This window comes from Anser cygnoides, chromosome Z (genome assembly GCF_040182565.1).
Source record: "Anser cygnoides isolate HZ-2024a breed goose chromosome Z, Taihu_goose_T2T_genome, whole genome shotgun sequence".
Classification (NCBI taxonomy): domain Eukaryota; kingdom Metazoa; phylum Chordata; class Aves; order Anseriformes; family Anatidae; genus Anser; species Anser cygnoides.
In genome coordinates, this window is record NC_089912.1 from 66,609,560 (window position 1) to 66,632,644 (window position 23,085).

Sequence of the window (23,085 nt, forward strand, 5' to 3'; positions counted from 1 at the left end):
GTATGCAAAGCTCTACTCATTGTATGCATAAATATATATTCATCTTAGGGTTCCTTTGAAAATTAGTTGGTCAATCCTATTGTTAGCTGTGCCACTGCCTAAAGTATTACTAGAGTCCTATTACTTCTTATATTGTTTTCTTTCTCTTTCACAGAAATATGTTCCCTCCAAATCTGGTGGAAGCTTGCTTTAAACAGGTAAAAAATATTTTTCCATCTAAAACATATAATAAAGCAAGACATTTAAATGTAAAAGCATTTTCTTTAATAATAGCCTATGGTTGTACAACAGAAACAAATCTTACGTGTCCTGATATCTGTCACCAAAATAACCCCCAACCAAGTCTGATCTTTGTTTTCAATCTTATCATCTCAGTATTTACTGTGAGAAGGGAAGAAAACCCACCTGGCAAAACAAAGCAATGTTTTTTTCATAATGTCAAACTCATCAGTCTACAGCAAGCTTCACTAAAGGGAATTTAGTTTTCAGAAAAAGTGTTCTGTTAAATTGGGAGATACTAAGATATGCACCGTCATACAAAGACTGGAACATGTTCAAGAATGTCTCGTGGAAAATGTGCATAGGTTAGAAACTGAGACAACAATTTTTGTGGACATCAATAAGCGAATCAAAAAAGGGGACATCCTGTTGCCTGTGGTAGGAATGCTCTTTCTATGTTGCTTCCCATACTCTCTTCTAATTAGCTTCAGCTTAACCTAAACTATTCTACAAATATATATATACATGATAGTAACTAGTTACATTCCTCTTTTAAAAATGGGACATTATGGAAACCTATTGTTGTAATCTAATTGCTTCATAATGAGCCCCCAGAAAATCTTGACCTGGTAATATTTAACAGTTATTGCTGTAAAAATTAAGTAAGCTGGAATGTGGAAGTCAAAAAGCAAGAGTACAAAACAGAAACTTCCAAAAGACAGGCTGATTTACAGAAGGAGAGAATTTAAAAGAAACAGTGACATTTTCTTTAGTTGCATAAACCATGACCAATAAAAAGTAGTGACTTTCTACATTAAAGATTTTTTTTAAGTTAAAGATAAACAAGATGCAGGTCCAAAACCAACAAATACTATCACTTTGTTTTTAGCAAGGATGACAATGAAGTCAGGACAATGATGTAAAAGGACAGTATGGAAATGCAAAGATCTAACCTAGACTGGAAAAAAAAAAAAAAGAACAACGTAATGAAGTCAGGAAATTACATCATCTTCATCTCAAAATAATGAAAGAGTTAAGGCTTAAGGTTACATATCTAGCTGCAAGTATTTTTAATAAATCTGTCAAGTTCAGAAGTTATTATCTGTAACCGGTGAAAGCAATTATACAGACTTTTGAGTTGCAATTGCAAAAATATTTGGGAATTGATTTTAGCTGTTGATAATCCATTAGGCCTCGGTTCTACTGAAGGCTATGGCTACCCTGAAGGAAAGAGTAATAAATGAAAATAAAAAATACATAAGACAACAAAAAAAAGTAAAATTTTCTTTCTTTCTTCTCTTCTTTCTTTCTTTCTTTCTTTCTTGTCTTTCTGTCTTTCTGTCTTTCTTTTTTTCTCTTTCTTTCTTTTTTTCTCTTTCTCTCTTTCTTTCTCTCTCTTTCTCTCTCTTTCTTTCTCTTTCTCTCTCTCTCTCTCTCTCTCTCTCTTTCTCTCTTTCTTGGGGTGGGGGTGGGGATTGCAACAGAAGTGCAACAACTCTAATCTCTTTGGACTTCTGTAGAACAGAGGTTTTAATATTAAGAGGGAAGTGAAATAGTTGAGCAAGGGATAAGATTATTTTAAGAACTACAAAATTTGGGAAGGGAAGGCCCAGCTTCCAAACTTATGGAAGTTGCTGAATTGAGATGCTGGGTGTGTATCAGTTGATGTTTTTATGAATGACATTGCCACAAGATACACATAGTGAAATTTACAACTTGAAAATTACAAATGAAATTCACTTACACAGTGAATTTACAATTTGAATTTTACAACTTTACTTTACTTGAAAGTTGAAACACTTTGTACTGAGATATCCAACAAAAGCAAAAGTCAGTATGCCCTGGCACAGTGTAAATCTAAGAAAGAGTGTAAGGCACAATAACGAATTGAATTGGCCATTGCAGAGATCGGCAAGGAAATCACTATAACTGAATTTAAACTGGGAATTAGAGTAAGATCTTTACCCTTTATTACCTTAAATGTGAAGTGCTGGAAAAATCTTAAATTAGGAGTAGTGGGAATGAACTAGCTCATCAGTTTTAATATATTGCTTGTAAAAAAAATAAAAATCATTCAATAAAATTTCCTACGGCAACAGGAAACTCAGCTCTGTGACTAGCAGTTGTAAATCTAAGTTCTTAAAGACGTCCTGTAGGTTCTGTTTATATCACATATATTGTGTTTCTCACATGCTTCACGGCTTAAAGACTAAAAACTTAAGGCTTAAATTTAGCTTTAAGGCTAAAAATGGCCTAAAGCCTAAAAACAGTTCAATAAACAGGAAATGTTTAATGAAAATTTCTTCTGACTTTCATCAGCAGATATGCTTACTGAAACATCAGTCATACTGGTAGTATTATCTTCTCAATCAGGTAGCAAAACTTTGATTTTTTGTTGTATTAGGCATGTTACACTAAATCATTTTACAGGAGAAACCAGTATGTCTGTGATTCATAGGTATCCAGATGACTTTGTACATCTGACTCCAAACTTTCTTTCCAAAAGCTCATATCAATTTTTTCTTAAGTATCTTAAAAGATTTATGAAGGATGATTATTAATCTGCTTCTGCAACACCATGTTTGCAGTCTCATACAAAGAATACTCATAGTTCTCTACTCTCAGATGCATAATACTGATCAACAGCTTTGCACACGTGGAAACCATCACTGGCATACACTCTCCACTTTCGAATCACATCTATTGATATATTAGATGCTCACATTCTGCCTTTTCCAAAAGCAAGTTTCTTTCCTGACAGATATCTGAATTAGAACGCAATGGAAGGTTTTTCTCTTCCTTTCTCACCACTCACCAGTTTCTCACCACTATTGTGGAGCTGGTCATTTCCGTATGACATATGTTGCTACCTTCACTATTCAGAGGGCTGTGATTTTTATTGGTGTCAGGAGAATCTGAAAAGACTGACTGCAGATAAATATTCCACACAACTAAAATTAGTTAACTTTGTTCAACAGCTTCTTCATACCCCTATATTCACCCCCAGTTAGGGGATATGCAAATAAATCTTTGGATTTATCTTTCAGTTCTAGCCATTAGCTTTTAATTTCTCTTTCTTTGCTAAATTCAAAGATGCTATCTATCATGTGGCTGAGCAGTCTGCTTGTTAGGCAGAAACTGCTTTATAACTGGTCATTCTTTGTGCTGTGCTCTGGGAATACATAAAAAGACAAAAGAAACAAAAATGAACTTGGGACCTCAGGAGAAAAATAATCATTCTACAAATTTGAGGAGGGTCATTGTGTTGTATTCACAAAGCAAGTGGAACTGGTTGTGAGCCAAAGCTTAAAGAACTGGAAAGGTGCATCTAGTAACTGTGTTTTTTGTGAGCTGTTTTTCATTAATATTTTTTCCCTAACTCATGCTTACCAGGGGGATTGGAACTGTAAATCACACATCCAGATATCAATACTAATATATACTGTCTATTCCTCATGATAATTTTGGCTGGTTGAGATATATTTTAACCTTTCAACAGCTCAGTGATATAAATTTTTATAGTTCACTTACAGATAAGGTTTCTCATAAAAACTATTAGTACTAATATGTATTAAATAGTATTTGCCTCTCTTCTAGTTTGCTTTCTATACATGAATTAATGGAAAATTTGTGAGTATTTTGCATCTAAAGTCTTACCAGGCAGAAATGCTTCTGTCTGGAGATACAATGTACCGATCAACCTCAGAAATGACAGCATCACAGAGATGTTGTTTAGCCCTGTATAGTTGTGCAGACATCTAGTAAAACATAACCAGCTCATCTGAAACCCTAAGCCTACTGATTGCTTTATGTGAGCAATTTTATCTCATTTCATCCATTACTGAATGATGGAAAAGAATGAGGATATGCAGAATTGTAATGTAATGTTAAAATGTCAGTTTGAGCTAAAAAAAATCTAGGAGAGTTAAGTATTTTTACTTAGATCTCCAAGAATCGTGGATAACCCTGATTACCAGCACAATACAGTAGAGATCTCCCTGCAAATAGGGATTTCATAAAAACTCACAAATTGATGTCTGTCACAAGTTTTTCTGCAAAGTGGTAATCATCAACTCTGCTATTACTCACCTAGTTCAAAACCTTTGATATTTTCTATCTTCTTGCAGGTGCTCTTTAACCCCATCACTGTCTATAAACAGTTGGCTTTTCACCATTCCACATACAGAAAATTTGTTTTGCAGTTATCAAGCATTCAAGTATTTTGCATTTAGTGCCATCTGAAAAAGCACTAACAAGAATAAACCTCAACCTACACTTTTTCCTTGGTAGATATCTCCTTTGCAGTTCCTGTATTTGGTTTTTCTTAATTTCTTTTGTTTCACCAGGAATCGTCTCATGACTTTTGATAGACAATGTTGTGCATAGGAAGGCAGACATATCCACATATTTATCCTTACCCTCATTTATCAATAATGGAAGAATCACCAGCTCAAGTGACTGCGTCACAGCAAATAAAGTAATAAAAATAAAGTAAATAAAGTAAAATAAAAATAATAGTAATAAAAATGTGATAAAAATAAAGTAATGAAGTAAAATAAAGCAAATAAAGTAATAAAAGCAAAGAAAGCTCTAATTCTGTTGCTCAGATTCCCATTTTGAATGCCTTTCTAAATAAACACTTTCTCCGCTGTTCTCCACACTGGGGAGGATTCTAGAAAGACTGTTCTCTCTGGGCTAAAGCTAACATTTCTGAATACTTAAGTCTGACCAACAGGATGAGTCAACAGAACAGATCTAGAGTTCTGTGTACCAGTAGTGCACAGAGTGCACAGTAGTAGTTGAAATGGAAACAGAATTTGCGGAGAGATCCTACAATCCATATTATACCCCTAAAGAGAGAGCTACCTAATACACAATCAAATACATTCTCCCATTGGGAAAGAATTCCATAATCAGCATGAAAAAATAATTAAAAAAAAATACTAAAAAAAAAAAATGAAGGAATAAGCCTATTGCAACCTAAGATGATTTCTAGCTGTGTTTTCAAAAGTCAGAAACTTCACGTGATTGTATTTGCTGCCCAACTCTTTGTCAGTCCCCCATCGTAATTGTTGAGTCCAGTGGCTCCAACACAGGGGACACGGCATGGGGGGGAGGATGTCTCGCAGAAACTAAGATTGTGGTAACACTGAAAGAAAAGCAGTTTACGACTTATCTCCTAACCTGTTCCAACAGTAAGCAGCCAGCACACATCTAACACTGTCTAGCAGCCATATCATGTGTTTTTTTTAGCCTACTCGTATAGATAGGAATGAGAGAGTAATCTAAAGATAATGGAGGAGAATCAGGCAGAAGTCAGTTATGATGTGCCTAGAGAAAGAAGGGGAGGAAAAAAAAATGCAACTAGGAAATTCTGCAGAGTGTTAGTCTTTAATTCCAGACCTCACTAGGACCTTACTTTTTCATGTTTTTCTAATCTGCATGCCCACAATTACAAATTACAAAAAATTACACACCTCAGATATTTGCATTTAGGAATTTTTACCTAGTTTTTCTCATACTGAGAAACAGAAATACAAATATACATATAATAAAACCATCACATCCATACGCTTAAAAAAAATAATAATTAGAAGTATTTGATATATAGCATTAGGCAATACTTAAACACTCCTGTCAGGACTGAAATGAAATCTCTTTGCTGTTAATTTCTAGGTAATTTCCATTTCAACTCTAATACCTCTCCGTCACTTAAAGAGGTAATCCCATGCCCTCTTTCCCTGGCTGTGTAGTCCCACTCTCAGTGTTTCGCCACTTCTGGCACACATCCGATTTCTCAGTGAGCTGATTTACCTCCATAGCATGTACAAAAAATGGCCATCTTTGTGCTTGATCATTTTCCTACCAATTTAAAGAGCACTGGCTCATGGGGAGATCAAACCTGAATGGACACAGAGAAGAAATTATCACAGATTGGATGGGAGTCATTGAGGGAGTAGAGCTATGCTTTTATATGCCAGCCAACTGTTTGAACAGCTCAGCTGCCTCTTCTAACTGCAGAACAAGACTTAAAGCTTTTAAGTAAATTTAATTTAAAACTCAAGAATATCTGAACTCCATGGTGGTTTACATCTTATGACATCTTATTGAGAATATTTCCATAAATCTCCTGTAAGAAAAATTTTCCTGAAATCCTGGAAGACTTAAAGTCTTTAGGAGATACAGCGAATATGTTGTAATTGTACATCGAAACTATTGAGGCATGGAAAATAACAGAAACTTAGGTCGGTGTTGCTAGGTGTTGATATTCAGGTCCATCTTAGTCCATAAGCTCCATTTCACTCAGATACTCTCAGACTATGCAATAGTTTACCAATGTTACTAATAATACAACAGCTCTTGGACCTGATATTTGAGTTTTGTAGGCAGGACCAAAGAAATAAAAATCCAAAGTTGCTAAATAATCTTGACACCTGTATTCCATTTCTTTAAAATTATATTTAGCATCCTGAGCTATATTAGATACATTTTACTAGTGATATTTAGTATTCTTTGTGCTTAAAAGAACTTAATCAGGACAGGGCTGAAGGGATTTTTGAACCCTGAAAGAAGTATTCCGGGCACATATTTCTCTTTGTAAAAGTATGATTTGGTGGAATACAGGTTGTCAAAGTAGAGATTTAGTAGCATACTGAGATCTTGAAATTGATTTGCCCATTACATAATGGAACCATTTAAAGTAAAATCCTTTCCTTAATGATAATAATAATAATTAGTAGTAGTAGTAATAATAATAATGAATTGTTACGGCAAAGCAGGGAAAACTAATGGCTTTGCCATAGCAAAGTCCTAATGTCAGGTTATAAGATATGGAAAAAAAGGTGCATGTTATGTTTAGGTTACATTCAATCTAATTTTTTTTCTAATTTAAAAAGAAGAAAAAGTAAGAAAAATCCAAAGCACATGAGAGTATTCCAAAAAGACAAAAAAAAGACCTATTTATTCAACAATTGAAAAAATGTCATTGGGAAAAATGACGATTTATGAGAACGCAAACTCAGAATCAATAGTTTTGTCACAAAGCTCATGAGCTAGACAGATAAACATGTCTTAGATTTCAACATACTTATGAGAGAGCAAGTTCTGGAATCTAAAGGGGAGAAGATTTAGCTCTTGAAGTCAATACAGATTTTTGTTGTTTTCAGGAAAGCCAGGTTTTCATCACAGTTCATTTTACCACCAAGTACTACACAAAGAATTCAAATGTCCTACAGTAGTAATTAATAATTTAATGTGTGATTTTTTTACCTTTGTCTGCTATAATTCACATGATTTCCATATTTCTGTTCTTTTTGTTTTACCAGTTCAAAACTAACTATGAAAAGAGAATGTTTAAAGTAGATATTCCATCCAATGACACATCCACAGTGGCTTCCATAATAAGCAATGTGTCTGAAGCAATGGAAACTCTCACCCGAATGAAAGAGGAAATGGTTCCTGTTCCAGGTTCTGTAAATGGAGTGAATGCCCTTGGCTTGGTGGTTTTCTCAATTAGCTTTGGCTTAGTGATCGGAAGCATGAAGGAGCAAGGTCAGGCATTAAAAGACTTCTTTGATAGCCTTAATGAGGCTATCATGAGATTGGTAGCTCTAATCATGTGGTAAGTGCCTTTGATAAATTATGGATTAAGTTACTAACTATTTTTTTTTCACCACAGTCATGCACTGAATAGCTAGAATCTGTCTGGCAGAAAGTCAGACAATAAGATCTTAAATTCCTTGTAGCCTTTTTGGTAAGTGATCCCAAGAACTGTAATTCTGTATATATAAGTAATTTGTTAAAAAAATGCCTAGTCTTTCAGACTGCTTGGCTTTTGACCCGGAGCAAAATCAGGATCTATGGCAGAATTTGCCAAGCTTATACAGAGCCATTCTATGTCTTCAGAAAGACAATAATCAAAAAAACATGCTGTCAAAGTCCGTATAATCTACTTAGACTTTGCTAAAGGAAACCGACAAATGTCTCCCATAATAAGATTTCTACACAGCAAGACTTTGCTATCTTTAGTTTCCAACACAACTGGTTCCTGGTTCCTGTGTAGTGTGTAAATATGTCCTTGCGTTGTAGCTGCACTGCACACAAACATACATAACTTTTTCTACTTCCTTGTTGTGTTCAGTAGATAAATAAAACCAATACCTTTTCCCTCAAACAAGAGGTATGAACTCTTTTAAACACTGAAGTTTCATCTTTTTGTCATGTAGAAGGTTAATTATGAAAATAGTCTGAAATGTCTTGTTGCCTTCTTTACTATGGAAAAAAATAACAACCAAAAAACAAAACACAAACACACACACAACCAAACCAAACCACAAAGCCCTAACAAACTCACTTATCTTGCAGTATTAGATGCAAAACTAAAAAGTATATAAATATATATATGAGTATAAAACTATATAAATATGCTTATATATACATTCATATAACTATATAAAGAGTAATATACACAGTATATAAAGAATTAAATATATTATAATATAGTATTTAAATAATAATAAATATACATACAAGTTAAACTCTTAACATCTTAAAAATCTATATAATGAAAAAAATCTTTTCTCATTCTTTACCGGCAAGCTTACAATGATAAAGCACTGAGTAGTATCTGAGAAACATCTACATGGATTTTATGGCTAAAAGTGCAGTGGAGATATGCTAGGTAATGGTGTACTCTGATGACTTACTGTAAAAAATGGGTTGGTATTTATGGAAATAAGGCTGTATCAAAAGTCTAGCTGTAACAGATTTGTGTTTCTGTAGATCTTAAGAGTTTTATGCTGAGTTCTAGCTCCTTCTTCACTTGTAGGTGTCCTTATTGACAAGAAAAATCAAATTAGACTACTCTTGCTGGTGCCCCACAGAGCCATAACCTCTGCCATACAGACAGCTCCATGCTAGTGTTATCCAGTGCGCCACTAGGAATGGGCAGAATACACTTGAATCATTGGAAGTGTGAGTTACTTCCCCAGCAACGTGGGAAACAGTAGTGGAGAGAGAAAAGCACTGGGCACTTGGCATAGTCTGCAACAACGTTGGATGAGTCTTCATTCATACAGGCAGAATTATACCAGAATTGGCTAAACCAGCTTTTGACACTTGAATTCCAAAGGAAGCTCATCTTCCTACCTGTTAAAGAAAGTTACTGAAGAATTTTGAGTTGAGGCTGTTCTTCTATAGGTTCATCTCTACATGGCAGAGTTTTTCCTGTGTCTGGCCAACCCAGTTTTTTTATGTGATTTTCATGCCTTATAAGAAGTTCTCTAAGATTTCATATATGAAAGGTGCAGTATACATCTCCTCTTCCTGTATTCCTCTTACCAGAGCCTATTAGAAATATTCACTGCTGTGATTTCATCCAGGTTGAGCTGTTTAGAGTTAAACAGTTAAATTCTCAAATTACTTCTGAATAATTACAGTCATTGTACCACTAAATGCTACTTTCATGCTTGCATATAAATACCAAAGATATGGATGAAGAAGTGTTGTTTTTTTTTTGCTTTGTCCAATATAGATTTTAATTTCTTGTTTGCAGGTATGCACCACTTGGAATCCTGTTCTTGATTGCTGGAAAAATTGTTGAGATGGAAGATATGGGTGTGATTGGTGGTCAGCTTGCCATGTACACTGTAACAGTTATCATTGGTTTGCTTATCCATGCTGTCATTGTCCTACCTCTTCTGTACTTCCTAATCACTCGTAAGAACCCTTGGGTATTTATTGGAGGCCTAATCCAGGCACTGGTCACAGCTTTGGGAACATCTTCAAGGTATAACAGAATATTTTAAGTCCATATTTTTTCTATAGTATTATTGGTTTGAGAAACAATTTTGCCTAATATAATTGGTTAACTTCATATTCCAATGTACACTTGGGCACTTAATTGCATTTCCACTGCTCTCTGATAGAGATGACTATTATCACTACGTTGACTTGAACCTTATTTTTTATGAGACTGCTTGAAAAGAGATGAAATAGGTGAGTTTGGTGATGCACACTCTATGGCTGGAACCCTTGTGACACTGCCTTTGTCTTTGAGATTTATAGGTAGTTTGTAACCACTTGTTGGTAAAGGGTGAAGCTGGCAAACAAAACTTTACATTTGTGCATGGCAAAACAGAGCAGGAAAGGGGAAGGCTCAGAAGGGATTGCATGAGAGAGTGTGAGAGCCCTTCATGGCATGTGATATTCTGTACTAAAGATCCTGGTAGCCAGTGATGAATGGTACAACCTGCAACAGAAATGCCCCTATTGTTCCTTGTTGATGAGGTCAGAGGAACTTCACATGAATAAAAATCCTGTTTGCATCTATGATGAACAGAAACATTGCTATAATCAAATATAGGTTTCCTATACCGTAAGACCATTCGTAAAGCACTTTCCATTTCAATAGATTCTTAAAGTATGCCCTAAAAATAGTTGTTTTCAGTCAGCTATTCTGCATAAATAAATTCAAGACACTAGTGTTTGGATTCGTTTTGAAGATCTGGATGAGAAGCTATTAGGATTATTAATGTGGAATCCGATTAAGTTTTGTATCAATAAAAATGCTGTTAAGGAAAAATGTCTTTATCTTAGTGGGTAAAAAGGGACAATTACTAAGTTTCATTACTAAGTTTTTGGCATTTTGATGTCAATCCTTGCAATCTGTGGAATGCCTAAAAATGAAATTTATTAATAATGATTTTAATAGGAAGATGATACAACTGAAGACAAGTGACACAGTTTAAGAGAAAATAAATAGTGCCAAATAAAATTAGTATCTAATTTTTATGATACTACAACTTTGGTGGGTAATACTAATAGTTTTAAGAGAATATTTTCCAATGTCTGTGAAATGTTCAACTTGGAGCTACTCAAGATTCCGAGTAAGAACCTAGATTGATGCTGGATCAAGAGAGCACACTAAAGTGCATTTAAAAACTGTTCAAAATTCAACTGTAAGTTGACTGCCATCAAAGAGATTTTCTAGCACAATCTTCCACAGCCCTTCTTTACTTAATACTTTATCAGTATTTTTATTTTATCAGGATTGATAAAGTTTTCAAAGACATGAAAGTCTGTGAAGTACTTAGCAATGAAGACGTCACAGAAACAGAGTAATCTGAATTGCTGAGTCTTGAAAAACCTCTTTATTTTGGTGTAATCAGGTGTAGCGATACATCTTCAAAAACAAAGAGTCCAGTCCACTCCTATGAAGTAGCCACCTTATCCTTCCTTCTGAGACAGTGTCTCTGAAATGTAACTTGGCAATGTGTGGGCTGAATGGGCATTCCTGTAGTATAGGAAGCAAATTGTACAGTTATATTGATCTTTAAATGGGATGACTATTTGGATGTAGCAGAGCGCAAAGATTAAGTGGTAAAGTGGTGTAATCATCTATCAGAATGCCCCTTCCAATTGAGCCATTAAATAAAGAGGGAGAAAATATGCTGTTTAGTGAAGGTTTGAATAAATGAATTTGTATAACTTCAGGAAAACAATGCCTAGGATTGGTTCATTCATAACTCCATGGCATCAAAAATGGGAAGTGGGAATTTTAAAATAGATATTTCTGCCTAGTGTGCCAAAGTATAACAAAATCTGATAAAAAGTATAACAAAGTATAACAAATTCTAAAGTTAGACACATTCAGACTAGAGACTACATAGTAACAATAATGAACCATTGGAAAATCTTTCCAAGTACATTAGGAGAATCTGCATTATTAGAAATGTTTAAATTCAGCCTTGGCTTTATTTATTTATTTATTTTTAATATTCTAGTAGATCACGTAAAAACTAAGACAATCAGAACAATCTTTCTTGTTATATAACATATGACACTTTCTGCATTCCTCTTTGTAAAATGTGTACCAAGTAGCATGTCATGCATTATCTTCTTTTTGTTTCAGTTCTGCAACACTACCTGTTACATTTAAATGTCTAGAAGAAATAAACGGAGTGGACAAACGAGTTACAAGATTTGTACTCCCTGTCGGTGCTACAATTAATATGGATGGAACTGCTCTATATGAGGCTTTGGCTGCAATTTTCATTGCACAGGTTAACAACTTTGATCTGAACTTTGGGCAGATTATCACAATCAGGTACAGAAGCCATTATTACCTACATCTAATAAAAGCACCTTTGTGATGACTCCTTCTTGCTGATATATGAGCGATTAAAAAAAAAGCATCTAGAGCTAAAAACAATAACTGCTACAGTAGCTGAATAACTGTAATGATTTATATCTTCTGCACAGAAAACGCCCCCCAGCACATATTCTCCATTAGGTAAACATTTAAAAACTAGAGCATAACACACCTATCACTGCACTTAGTATACTGAGTCAACAGGAACAATATTTAATAACTTTTTAATTTCTTTTGTCATTAAAATTTTCTTTATTAAGAATTCATGCAGCTGCTGGGAGCTGTGGACTGTATATCAGTAGTGGATAGTTTGCATTGCATGTACCAAGCCATAGGATAAAAGCAGCACGGTGGCATGGTACCATGGCTAACCTAAGGCTAAGAGGGGTGGTGTTTTCCTTGTCTTGATGGTCTCAGAATACAAGTAGAGTTTGTGTAAGGAGTGTGTAAGGAGTAGAAATTCCCTTTATTAGTCCAGCTGACAGAGGTGGAGAAGATGAGTATGTTTTCAAGCACACAAGCCTTCATGTTTGAAATAGAACAGAAAAACAAACAAACAAACAAACAAAAAAAACCACTATGTAGCTCTTGATGATAACTGATATGCATTAATGTCATTATGTAACAAAAAATTTAAGAGAAAAGGGTGATGGGTACCTGTGCAAAAGAAAGAAATGTCAACAAGGGGAGAAAGGGACACTATAGTACAGAGAGAGAAAAGTATTCATCACTCAGGAGTAGTGAACATTCAGATAGTGGTGAATGGGGAATGTAGGAGATTTTCCAGCAGAAGTGCTTTTCTCCTTAAAACAAAAACAAAAACCAAAAAGCAAAAAAACAAAACAAAAAAAAAAAACACCAGCTTAATTCAATATTCATCAACAGAAGGCATAAATCTGCCTTCACACTCTGAGGCAATAATTCCACATTCATTAATACTAGAGCTGCTCGCTGCCAAATCACCTGACAAAACATATTCTTCCTAAACCAGGTGTGAACAAGCATATTTATGTCAAGTTACTAGAGTGTATGATTCAGGGTTCCTGCCAGCTTTCTTTTTTTTGGTGGCTGAATGCCAACTGCCAGAGGACAGATTATAATTCACTTGGCATAAAGTTACAGTACTGCATCCAGGTTTGGGGCCCCCAGCACAAGAAGGATGTGGACCTGTTAGAGCAGGTCCAGGGGAGGGCTATAAAGATGCTCAGAGGGCTGGAACACCTCTCCTGTGCAGAAAGACTGAGAGACCTGGGGATGTTCAGCCTGGAGAAGTGAAGGCTCTGGGGACACCTCATTGAGGCCATTCCATACTTAAAGAGGTCTTATAAAAAGGTTGGAGAAGGAGTCTTTTCTCAGGTAGATATTGATAGGACAGAGGGGAATGGTCTTAAACTAAAAGAGGGTAGATTTAGATTATACATTAGGAGGAAATTCTTCTCTGTAGAAGGGTGGTGAGGCACTGGCACAGGCTGCCCAGAGAAGCTGTGGCTGCCCCATCCCTGGAGGTGTTCAAGGCCAGGCTGAATGGGGCCTTGGCCAACCTGATCTAGTGGGTGGCATCCCTGCCTATGGCAGGGGGGTTGGAGTTCAATGATCTTAAAGGTCCCTTCCAACCCAAGCCATTCTATGGTTCTATGATTCTATAGTGAGGTAGACAGAGAATAAAAGTTTTTGCATTAGATCTGTCATGACAAAATTACCTCCTCGAATTTACTTTTAACATGTTTGAGCTGCTGGAGTGCATTTGTTCAGCAAGTGGTGACATGTACTTATGTTTTTGACCATCCATTAGGATCTTCTAGGGTATTTACAATCACAAAATCATGTGTCCATGGTTCTGGATAAAGGCTTAGTGTATACATTTTAGGTTAAAATCCACACACCCCTGCATCCGTGCAGTGCTCAGATTAGGGACTGGAGTTATTTTTTTCTTTATTGCTGAGCAAATGCATTCTTGCTTCATATCTGTTTTTAATGTTTGCAGATGATAAGGTGTTTACTATGAAAGTCAATTAATTGTTCTTGCGGTCTCTTTTCTCAGCATCACAGCTACTGCTGCCAGTATTGGGGCTGCAGGCATTCCTCAAGCTGGACTGGTCACCATGGTCATTGTGCTTACATCAGTAGGTTTGCCTACAGATGATATCACTCTTATCATTGCAGTGGACTGGTTCTTGTAAGTACTTTTCCAGCATCATTAAGAGCTTAGACCACATTTAGAAGTGCAGTAGCCAGGGATGTTTTGACAATACTGCAACCAGTGGTGTACTTTTGCTGTCAAAGGTATTTGGAAAGAAATGTTGAAAAGAATCACAGTTTCTTGCAATTAATGAATATTCTTAGACCAGATGGTAAGAGGTGTTACTTAGTGATGGTTCCTCCTGTGTGCAAAAGTTTTACTTAGAAACCTGGATCCTTACCATACTAGGAGAACTGTTAGATACACTGTAATTCAACCAGAAAAGCTATAGTCTTTTTTTTTTTATTTTTATTTTTTTGTGGGCTTGGGGGAGGGCTGTTGATGAAAACCTTTCCATCAATCAGGCTCAAAGTATGGAAGTTGACTGGTTCAGACCTAACATATTTCATTACAGACCTGTTGTCTATCTAATCCAGGAATCTACATCTTCCCCATAGAAGATGTAGATGTAGATCCCCCCCACAGAAATGAAAAACAGTTGTGTAATTCTTACCCAGCAACCACAACGTAGCGTAGCGTCCTTCAGTTTTTCTATTCCTCTGTTGGCAGTACGGCTACACTTGTAGGTATATAGGGTAATCTCTTAGAGAAATCCAAGAAACAAATCACAACTAATAGAGGATCATTTCTTCCAACCTCTATTTGCCCATTTTCCAGAGACTTTCACCCTTCAGTCTTCCCAAATGATCCCTGTAAGAAGTTGCCTATGTCTTTTTCAGAATGTTAATGTCTTCAAATGATTATCTAAGCACATGCCACAGCCATATGTGAGTGGACACCCATCCATTAACAGTACCACTCACTTCTCATCAAGCTGCCTCCTGTATCTTCTGGGCAGAGCTTTCTAAGAGGGATGAGTTGTTGTAGTTTACTTTGAATCATTTCAGCAGGATTTCATTACTAAATTACTGACCATAGTTTATGGTCAGGAGGAAAATAATAATAACTTACATTTTCATTGGCTTTCTGTGTTGAGAAGATATCAACCCAAACCAGCAGAGTATAGAAATACCTCTGAGAAGCATCTATCATATGCTCCCTTTATCATGCTCATCACACAGATACTTATTGCTGTGAGGTTACCAACAGTATTAACGTATTTTGTGCCTCCAAATCCTAGTATATTGTATATTACTGTAGAAGGAATAGTGGCATTAAAAGTTAAATGAATATACATAAAATTACTGAATCATCAAGTAGCTGTGAAAAGGTTGTTTAAACAACTGGTCTGCATACTTCCCAGAACAAGTGGTAAAGCCAAGGCTAATTTACCATTTCTTTTTAGGGATCGTCTCCGTACCACTACCAATGTCTTGGGAGACTCCATTGGAGCAGGAATTGTTGAACACTTATCACGGCATGAGCTGAAGAACAGGGATGCTGAGATGGGTAATTCTGTGATAGAGGAAAATGAAATGAAGAAACCATACCAGCTGATTTCACAAGAAAATGAGAGTGAGAAACCATTAGATAGTGAAACCAAGATGTAGGGTAAAGAAGGCATGAGTCCAACACTACAAGTGTGGAAAATACACACTTATTCCAGCCATTTATATCATGAATTTACCAAGTCCACTTATTCCCTGTAATCTCCCTTTATGCTTGCACTGGAAAGAATTAATGAAAATATATTCCAAATTAGCAGTGATCAAGGTATATGTTGTCTTCCCACTTAAAAAAGAAAATTAACAGGCAACAACACTGGTCCTGCTATACAAGTGATAACTGGGGATAAAAAAATCATAATAAAAATCAGTGTGTGTGTTACTCGGTCCTGTAAATGTGATTTTTTTTTTTTTTTTATGAACTGGAAAGTAAAAACAGATAACAGAGCCTGAAAATGGTTTTATTTTTTTAAATACCTGTTGTGAAATTCCTAACATCTATAAGCACACAATCAATACTTCTAACTTAATAACTGCATTCAGCTAAGTAAATTAACATTTTTTGTTTTTTCATCTGATGTTCTTTTGTCCTAGCATTACATCCTTGTTCAATTACTAGCAAGACAATAAAAAGGACTGTAATTGAAAGGATTAAAAAAAAAAAAAAAAAAGAGAGAGAGAGAGATATGTAGGTAAAGAAAAAAAAAGAAAAAACAAAACAAAAACACAATCAGCACTTTTATCAGCTGACTTGAGATACTTCAGAGAAAGTGATTTTATCTGGACACAGTTTTTTGCATTGTCCTCAGCTGATCTTGACAAAAACCTAGTCAGCTCCCACTGACTTGCAAACATTTATGTACCTCCACTCTGGATTTGCCCCAATAATTTCAACACCACAACCCAGCTGAACAATATACGTGTGTAAGTGCTTGTAGGAGCAAAGCCCTAGGCTGTATTGACTCTGGGACTGGAAATGCATCTTCATCTATGTGTGGAGGAAAAAAAAATATATTAAAAAATTATGCTCTGGGTATGCCAATTAATCTCCTTAATAAGCAGTAATAAGAACAGGAGGGAGTGATATCCCTCTGCAGGAGGTGTAGAAGGGTGAGATGATCATATCCTAATGGTACTGGATTCTAAATCTGAATCCCTGATGCCAACAAGGGATTTTCTGATTGGAAAACTCCCAAATGCTTGTTCAGTCCACTGACAGCAATAAAGCTGTTAGCTGGATTTACATTTTTCCACCTGGAGAAGGCTCCCTAACTACATGAGAATTTTCAAAATCCTTGTACATTTATTGGCAGCATCTCAAAAATAAAAAACAACCCTTTAGAAATCAAAACTAATGGGTGTTTTTTTACATTTTTCTAGGGAAAAAATATATAAAATGCAAAATAGTAAATACTATAATAAATATTGAAAACTTAATTAGAAAGAATTTTAAAAAGCAATATTGTAGGTTTCTTTCGGGAAACAGATAAACAAAGAATGAAAAAAAAGGGGATAATTCACTTTTAATCCTGTGGCTGTTTGTTCATTTCAGCATTATTCTCTGATGAAGCCCTTTTCTAGAAATGTAAATTATATATTTTCCTTTTTACCTTGTATTATTATAGAGGTTAAACTGGAAAGTTTAATAATACAGTTATGGTTGGGGGAATGAAGAAATATGAATTGAAAGGCACAATAACGTTGAGCAATCATTTTTATTCAAATATAAGTTTCTCTTCTTTCTGCCTTCCCTGTTTAAAAATAAATAAATAAATAAATAAAAATGAAGGATTCCCTTGCAAAGTCCCAGTTGCTACTCAGAAAAAAACATTCAGTATGTTGCTTTTGTCACTAAAAGAACATAAATACAGTGTGTTTCACTGTAGTGAATATGTCAGCATCTTGACTGAAGGTAAATCTTTTTCTGTGTCTAAAGTAACAAGGCAAGACTGGTTTTTTTCTGGACTGAAAACTCCTACCCAACTTCTCCTGTTGAGTAGCCCAGACAGTATGGGCAGGCAGTCTTCAGTGACTGAAGTGAGCCGGGTTTAACCCAGACTATCGAGCAGTCAAACCTGCAAAGCTCTAAATGAATCTCTGGCTGAAAGAAATCAAGAACGATTTAATTTTTTTTTCTAACAGAACACAAATCTAGGATTCAGACATTTTCTGATACGTTATTAGAGATATTTTTATATAGCTACTGTATTCAGAATGTGTGTATAAATGTTAACTGTAGAATATATGGCATAACAATTTAATTTTTGTTAAGATTCTGTTTGGAAATACATTGCAAAGGCTTAATGTAAATGTCTGTCTTTCTATGACATCAGCTGAGAAAAATGAATTGTGTCACAAAGTATGTGATCTTTTTTTATACTAACTCTGTTTCTTTTGGAAATCAGATATTATAGAAAAATTCCTTTCCCCATCCCCTATTGGTTCTGCATTGGTATGCACCCAGAGTGGATTGAGAAACATTACTTTGTAGATGTATTTTCAATAAAAATAGTTTTACATTACTGCTTTTTATTGGGGGATTTCTTTCAAATGCTCTCTAACTGAAGCTTCACACAAACTCAAAACAAATGAACCCATAATATGCAACTTAGGAATTCCAGGCCATTATATACAGTAGGGTCTGGCTATAGCAAGGCTTCCTTATTTTATATATCTGCTTACAGTTTCAAGACCAAAAAAAATAAGTAGATAAATGAAACAGCACAGAAAAAAAGAATGAAGAAAGAGTGGGTGTAGAGGAACATTAAAAAGAAAAAGAACCAAAGTTAATCAAACTTAATTTCAGTCAAATTCAGATATATAACTTCATATATATAAATTCAGATTTATAACTTCATATTGATATCTGCAAAATATTAAAATATTAAACATTTATATTTGAATTTATTCAACAACTGCAAAGTAGTTATTTCATTTTGGATGTGTAATTACACAGTCCAAATGCAGAAATGTCATAGTGCCATGGGAAGTAATAGAAGTCAATTGACTAAGATATTACAGAATTGTTACATTACAGTCGTCCTAGACAATCCACTGTTTTTCTCACAGAAGTGGTTTGGGATGGTGTCAAAGTCCATTTGGCAACAAATTCAGCTAGCAGAGATACCATCAAATGAATGTCTTTCCAGAAGGAGTGGGAAGATATAAAAGACATGAGCTGAATCACTTGAATTTGGAAATCTGTGTTGGCTGGAGCACATGGAGGCAGCAGGGAGATGCCCTGCCTTCCTGAGCATACACCAACAAACCACTGGACAATGACTTCTATTAAATGACCTGTAGTATGTTGAGCAAAAAACTTATATAAATACAAACAGGATTTAAAAAAATAATAAAATAAAAAAAAAATCAAAGAAGAGATGGAGTCATGAAGTGCATAAGCATAATTTTTTCCATTTTTCGCCAAGTTATCTACACATTCATTCATTCTGCCCAGTTAGGTATCTTTGTGTTTTTAGAATTCCTATTGTAATGGGAAGAGCCACAGAAAAGAGGGTTAGTGTATCATTTGGAGGCATTTCTGGCATGGTGGTTTCACTCACTTTTCTGTCACCCCACCCAGAAAAAAAGATCTCTGGTATTCCATAATTTTTCAGTAGTTGGGATACAATACAGCCATGCCATTCTTAGGCAAGAATTTATGTCTCTGTGACAGTGTGTGGCCCATATAAAGCAAAGGGATCATGCATGTGGAAAATCAACCACTGGCACAGAAAGTACTTCTGCCTTCCTTTCAGAAGAACTGGGTTTGCATGAGTAAAATTTGTGTTCCAATGCAGGCACAACTGATGAGAAACTAAGGGCATTTCTTTCAACTGACACTATAACATGTACTTGGTTTAAAAAAGTTACAACGGAAATGGTACAGAAGAGCATATCTTGCTTCTGGTCTGATCAAGTGTGCTAGTTGTATTTGCTGTGATCAACAGTGTGTGATCAACTTGCTCCCAGTGTGATCAGCTCTTTCCCAGAAAAAGATAAAAAAATTGAGATGAAGTGTTAGTTCACTCCTTGTCTGGCTTTCTGTCATCTTTTTTCTAAGAGATCGGCTTACACGGGAAGTATGGAGCAAGAAAGAGATGGAGAGAGATGTCTGCACCTCCATGCCAAGCTGAAAAACCCAGACTTGCAACATCAGTGAAGCAGTGAGATTCCCTCTGATAACAAAGAGAACTTTAGTCAGATGATAACATCCTGCATCATAATTCTTTTTCTATCCCTCTGCCTTCCTCCTGGCTCCTCAGATGTCTCTAAGATACCCAAAGGTATCTAAAATTCCAAAATTTTACTATAGGAGCACTTGCATATATAATTGAAGTTCTTCAGCATGCCTCATTACACAACTAGGGCTGCACAAATAATTGAGTTTACACTTCAGTGAGAGAACTGAAAGACTGGGGGAGGTATAATGTTTCCAGGTCATCATGAAACAATTTTTTTTAATGTTAAAATAAAATTAACAAATAAAAAAATGCCAGCCTCAGGTATAATGAAATATTTCATTCTCCATTTCTTCAAACGTCTCATTTTTATCTCATTTCTGAATGAATTTTAGTCTACTCTAAATTAAAATAAATAGCTGTAAAATGAATGGTTACTCTGAAATAAGAGATTGAACCATTTAGCTAAGAAAATATCATGGAGAAATATTTCAACATTTCTGTAATAGCTCCTCGCTTTAAAATCAGTTATGTTCATAAAAGTTGGCACACCTTCACAAGTACTTGCCTCAAAAACTGAATTTTTCAGCAATATATTTTTATAAGAACACTTTTTCATTGCTCTTTATAGCTTCCTTTCTCCAGGTATTGCACCTTTTTCTGCTTTTTCTGATGGTTCAGATTTTATTTCTTGATTGTGTCATTGACTTTTTAAGTGTTGGTTTTTTTTGGTTGTTTTTTAAAAAAACACTTCTAAAAGTAATAAAAAAACCCTCTCCCTTTACTGATATTTTTTTCCCAGTACTACAGTTATTATTTCTCATCAACATTTACTCTTTTCCTGCATTGTTTTTGTTGACTTTTTTTTTTTTCCAGTGCCCCAAGCAGTTTCCCATTTTCTCCAGTACCATATTCCTCTTTCCATCCCACCCACTTTCTCTCTTAGCTCGTCTCTTCATTTGTACTGCTTCTACTCCAGAAGCCCCACTGCTGTGGCTGTTCATAAACCCAAATTCAGGTCTCAATAGTGTCCTATCTCCTTCATAAATCTGTACAAGTCTCTCATCTTTTCTGTTTTTTTTTTGGTTCTCCTTAAGTAAAACTGGGACAAAACCATCACCCTAGCACCAGGTTTGTTGATAAAGAAATAAAGGTTGTGGAGAGCCCACTTGGCAGAGCTGACGTACACACCTGGGTCATGACTTATGGGTCTTCCAGACCTTGGGATTCGCCCTCGAGCAAAGGAGCTTTGGACTATCGGCTCCTGCACTGTAGACACCTGAAGCGTATTTGAGCAACTTTTACTTCAAAACAAATTTGTTCATTGTAACTGTATATAAAAACAAGTCAAATCCCATGCTGCTTGCTGGCACCAAAGTCCCATAAATAGCAATAGGGGGAAGGATAAAATAAAGATCTGACTCGGATTTCATGCACAGGGAATAAATACACTGCAAATATACTCTGAATATGATTAGGACTGATGTCAGATGGTGACCATCGTTCGGTCTGAGCAGGTGCTACACAAACTTCCCTTCACAGATCTGCTGGTTCACCATGCCCTGGACCTGCTGTTCCCTGCACAGCCAAACCCCACTCCTCTTCCAGGCAGCAGCTCCTGGACGTCCCAAATTATGTGGTGGTTTTGTGATATGCACAAACAGGGACCAGGATGAGACCACCCAGCTTGTTTGCATTTACAGGCCAAGCCAGGATGCAGGGCTCAGTCTCCAGGAGAAAAAGACTATGGTACTAACCCACTGTGCCACTTAGCATCCACAGTGCAAAAGAGCTATTCAGATGCTGCCAATGCTTCATTTTTAGCTGTACTGTGGCTCTGTAACAATCAGCCTCCTGAAAACTCCGAAATGTCTCCCAGCAATGACAGCCAAAATTTTGGTCCCATTGGATTGTGCTGCCATCCTGTGGCAAATGTTTTTACAATAAACATTTCCCCCCCATTTAAAAAAAAAAAAAAAAAAAAAAAGGAAAGCCACATTTGCTTTAGCTGCAAAATGTTCTTGTAATCCAGTTTACTCACATGAATAATATATTCATTCATCTTGTCCTTTGTTTAGCACAGCTTTAAAGAGGTTCAGCTGTGAACACCTTCATTCTTGTTACATTGGTTCTTTTGTGCCTGTGTTCATTTCTCTGTGTTTTATCCAAGCACCTCAGGTGAGATGAAGGTCTCAAGCAAAAAGCCTGCCACCATTCCTGAAACACTCTTTTAACAACTGGGGGAATGCTGGTGTATGTGTTAATTTGCTAACTCTGATTGCTAACACAGTGGAGTATAATGCAACTGTTAATCTCTCTTCCACTCTCACTGGTCCACTTCGAAGGGGCCTTCCTTTGGTGATCCGGTATCTGCTAAGGTGCTATGAGAATGGTAGTTTTCCATACTTGGAAACTATTGACACATATAGGCAGTGCATAGACATATTTTGAAGGGACTTGAGAGTCAAACCAAATGTTAGTCTTCCTACAGGAATCTCTTGCAAACTCCTAGAGTAAGAATCAGGAGAATTTTGGGTGCACTATCTTAAAATACAGTTTTGGCCTTCCTGGCTGTTCAGAAACATGGTTACAATGTGTCATAAAGAACCAGAAAGCAAGGAAAAACAGCCCCTAATTATGTTTTTGGCAGCCTTAAAACAGCCAAACTCATGCTTTTGAACATCTGAGGTCTGCAATACTGAATCCTATTAAAATATCATCCCTCAAAGGTTACTCCATCAAATATTGACTTTTCTGTCAATGAACATCTTCATCAAATTGCATGAGGATTTTCAGTTTAGCAACAACGAAGCCACCCAGAAACTCCACCACTATCAAAAAGTTCATGATCTGCTAAAACTATAGAGTTATAGAACTGTAAAAAATAATTCCAGGAGCACAGGCAAGACTTTGTTTACAGCCAGTCCAGAGCAGAGATTCTATTTTAGA

The 23,085-nt window shown here is 35.9% G+C and overlaps 1 protein-coding gene across 1 annotated transcript in view; it reads left to right on the forward strand.

The window, feature by feature from the left end:
* SLC1A3 (solute carrier family 1 member 3) overlaps positions 1–16,705 on the forward strand; it is a 62,596-nt gene extending 45,891 nt beyond the window's left edge. The window contains exons 5-10 of the mRNA XM_013181799.3: positions 155–197; positions 7,545–7,840; positions 9,773–10,006; positions 12,131–12,325; positions 14,412–14,546; positions 15,856–16,705. Of these exons, the coding sequence (XP_013037253.1) occupies positions 155–197; positions 7,545–7,840; positions 9,773–10,006; positions 12,131–12,325; positions 14,412–14,546; positions 15,856–16,060 (1,108 nt within the window). The 3' untranslated portion in view covers positions 16,061–16,705. The remainder of the gene's footprint in view (positions 1–154; positions 198–7,544; positions 7,841–9,772; positions 10,007–12,130; positions 12,326–14,411; positions 14,547–15,855) is intronic.
* The last annotated feature ends 6,380 nt before the right edge of the window (positions 16,706–23,085 follow it).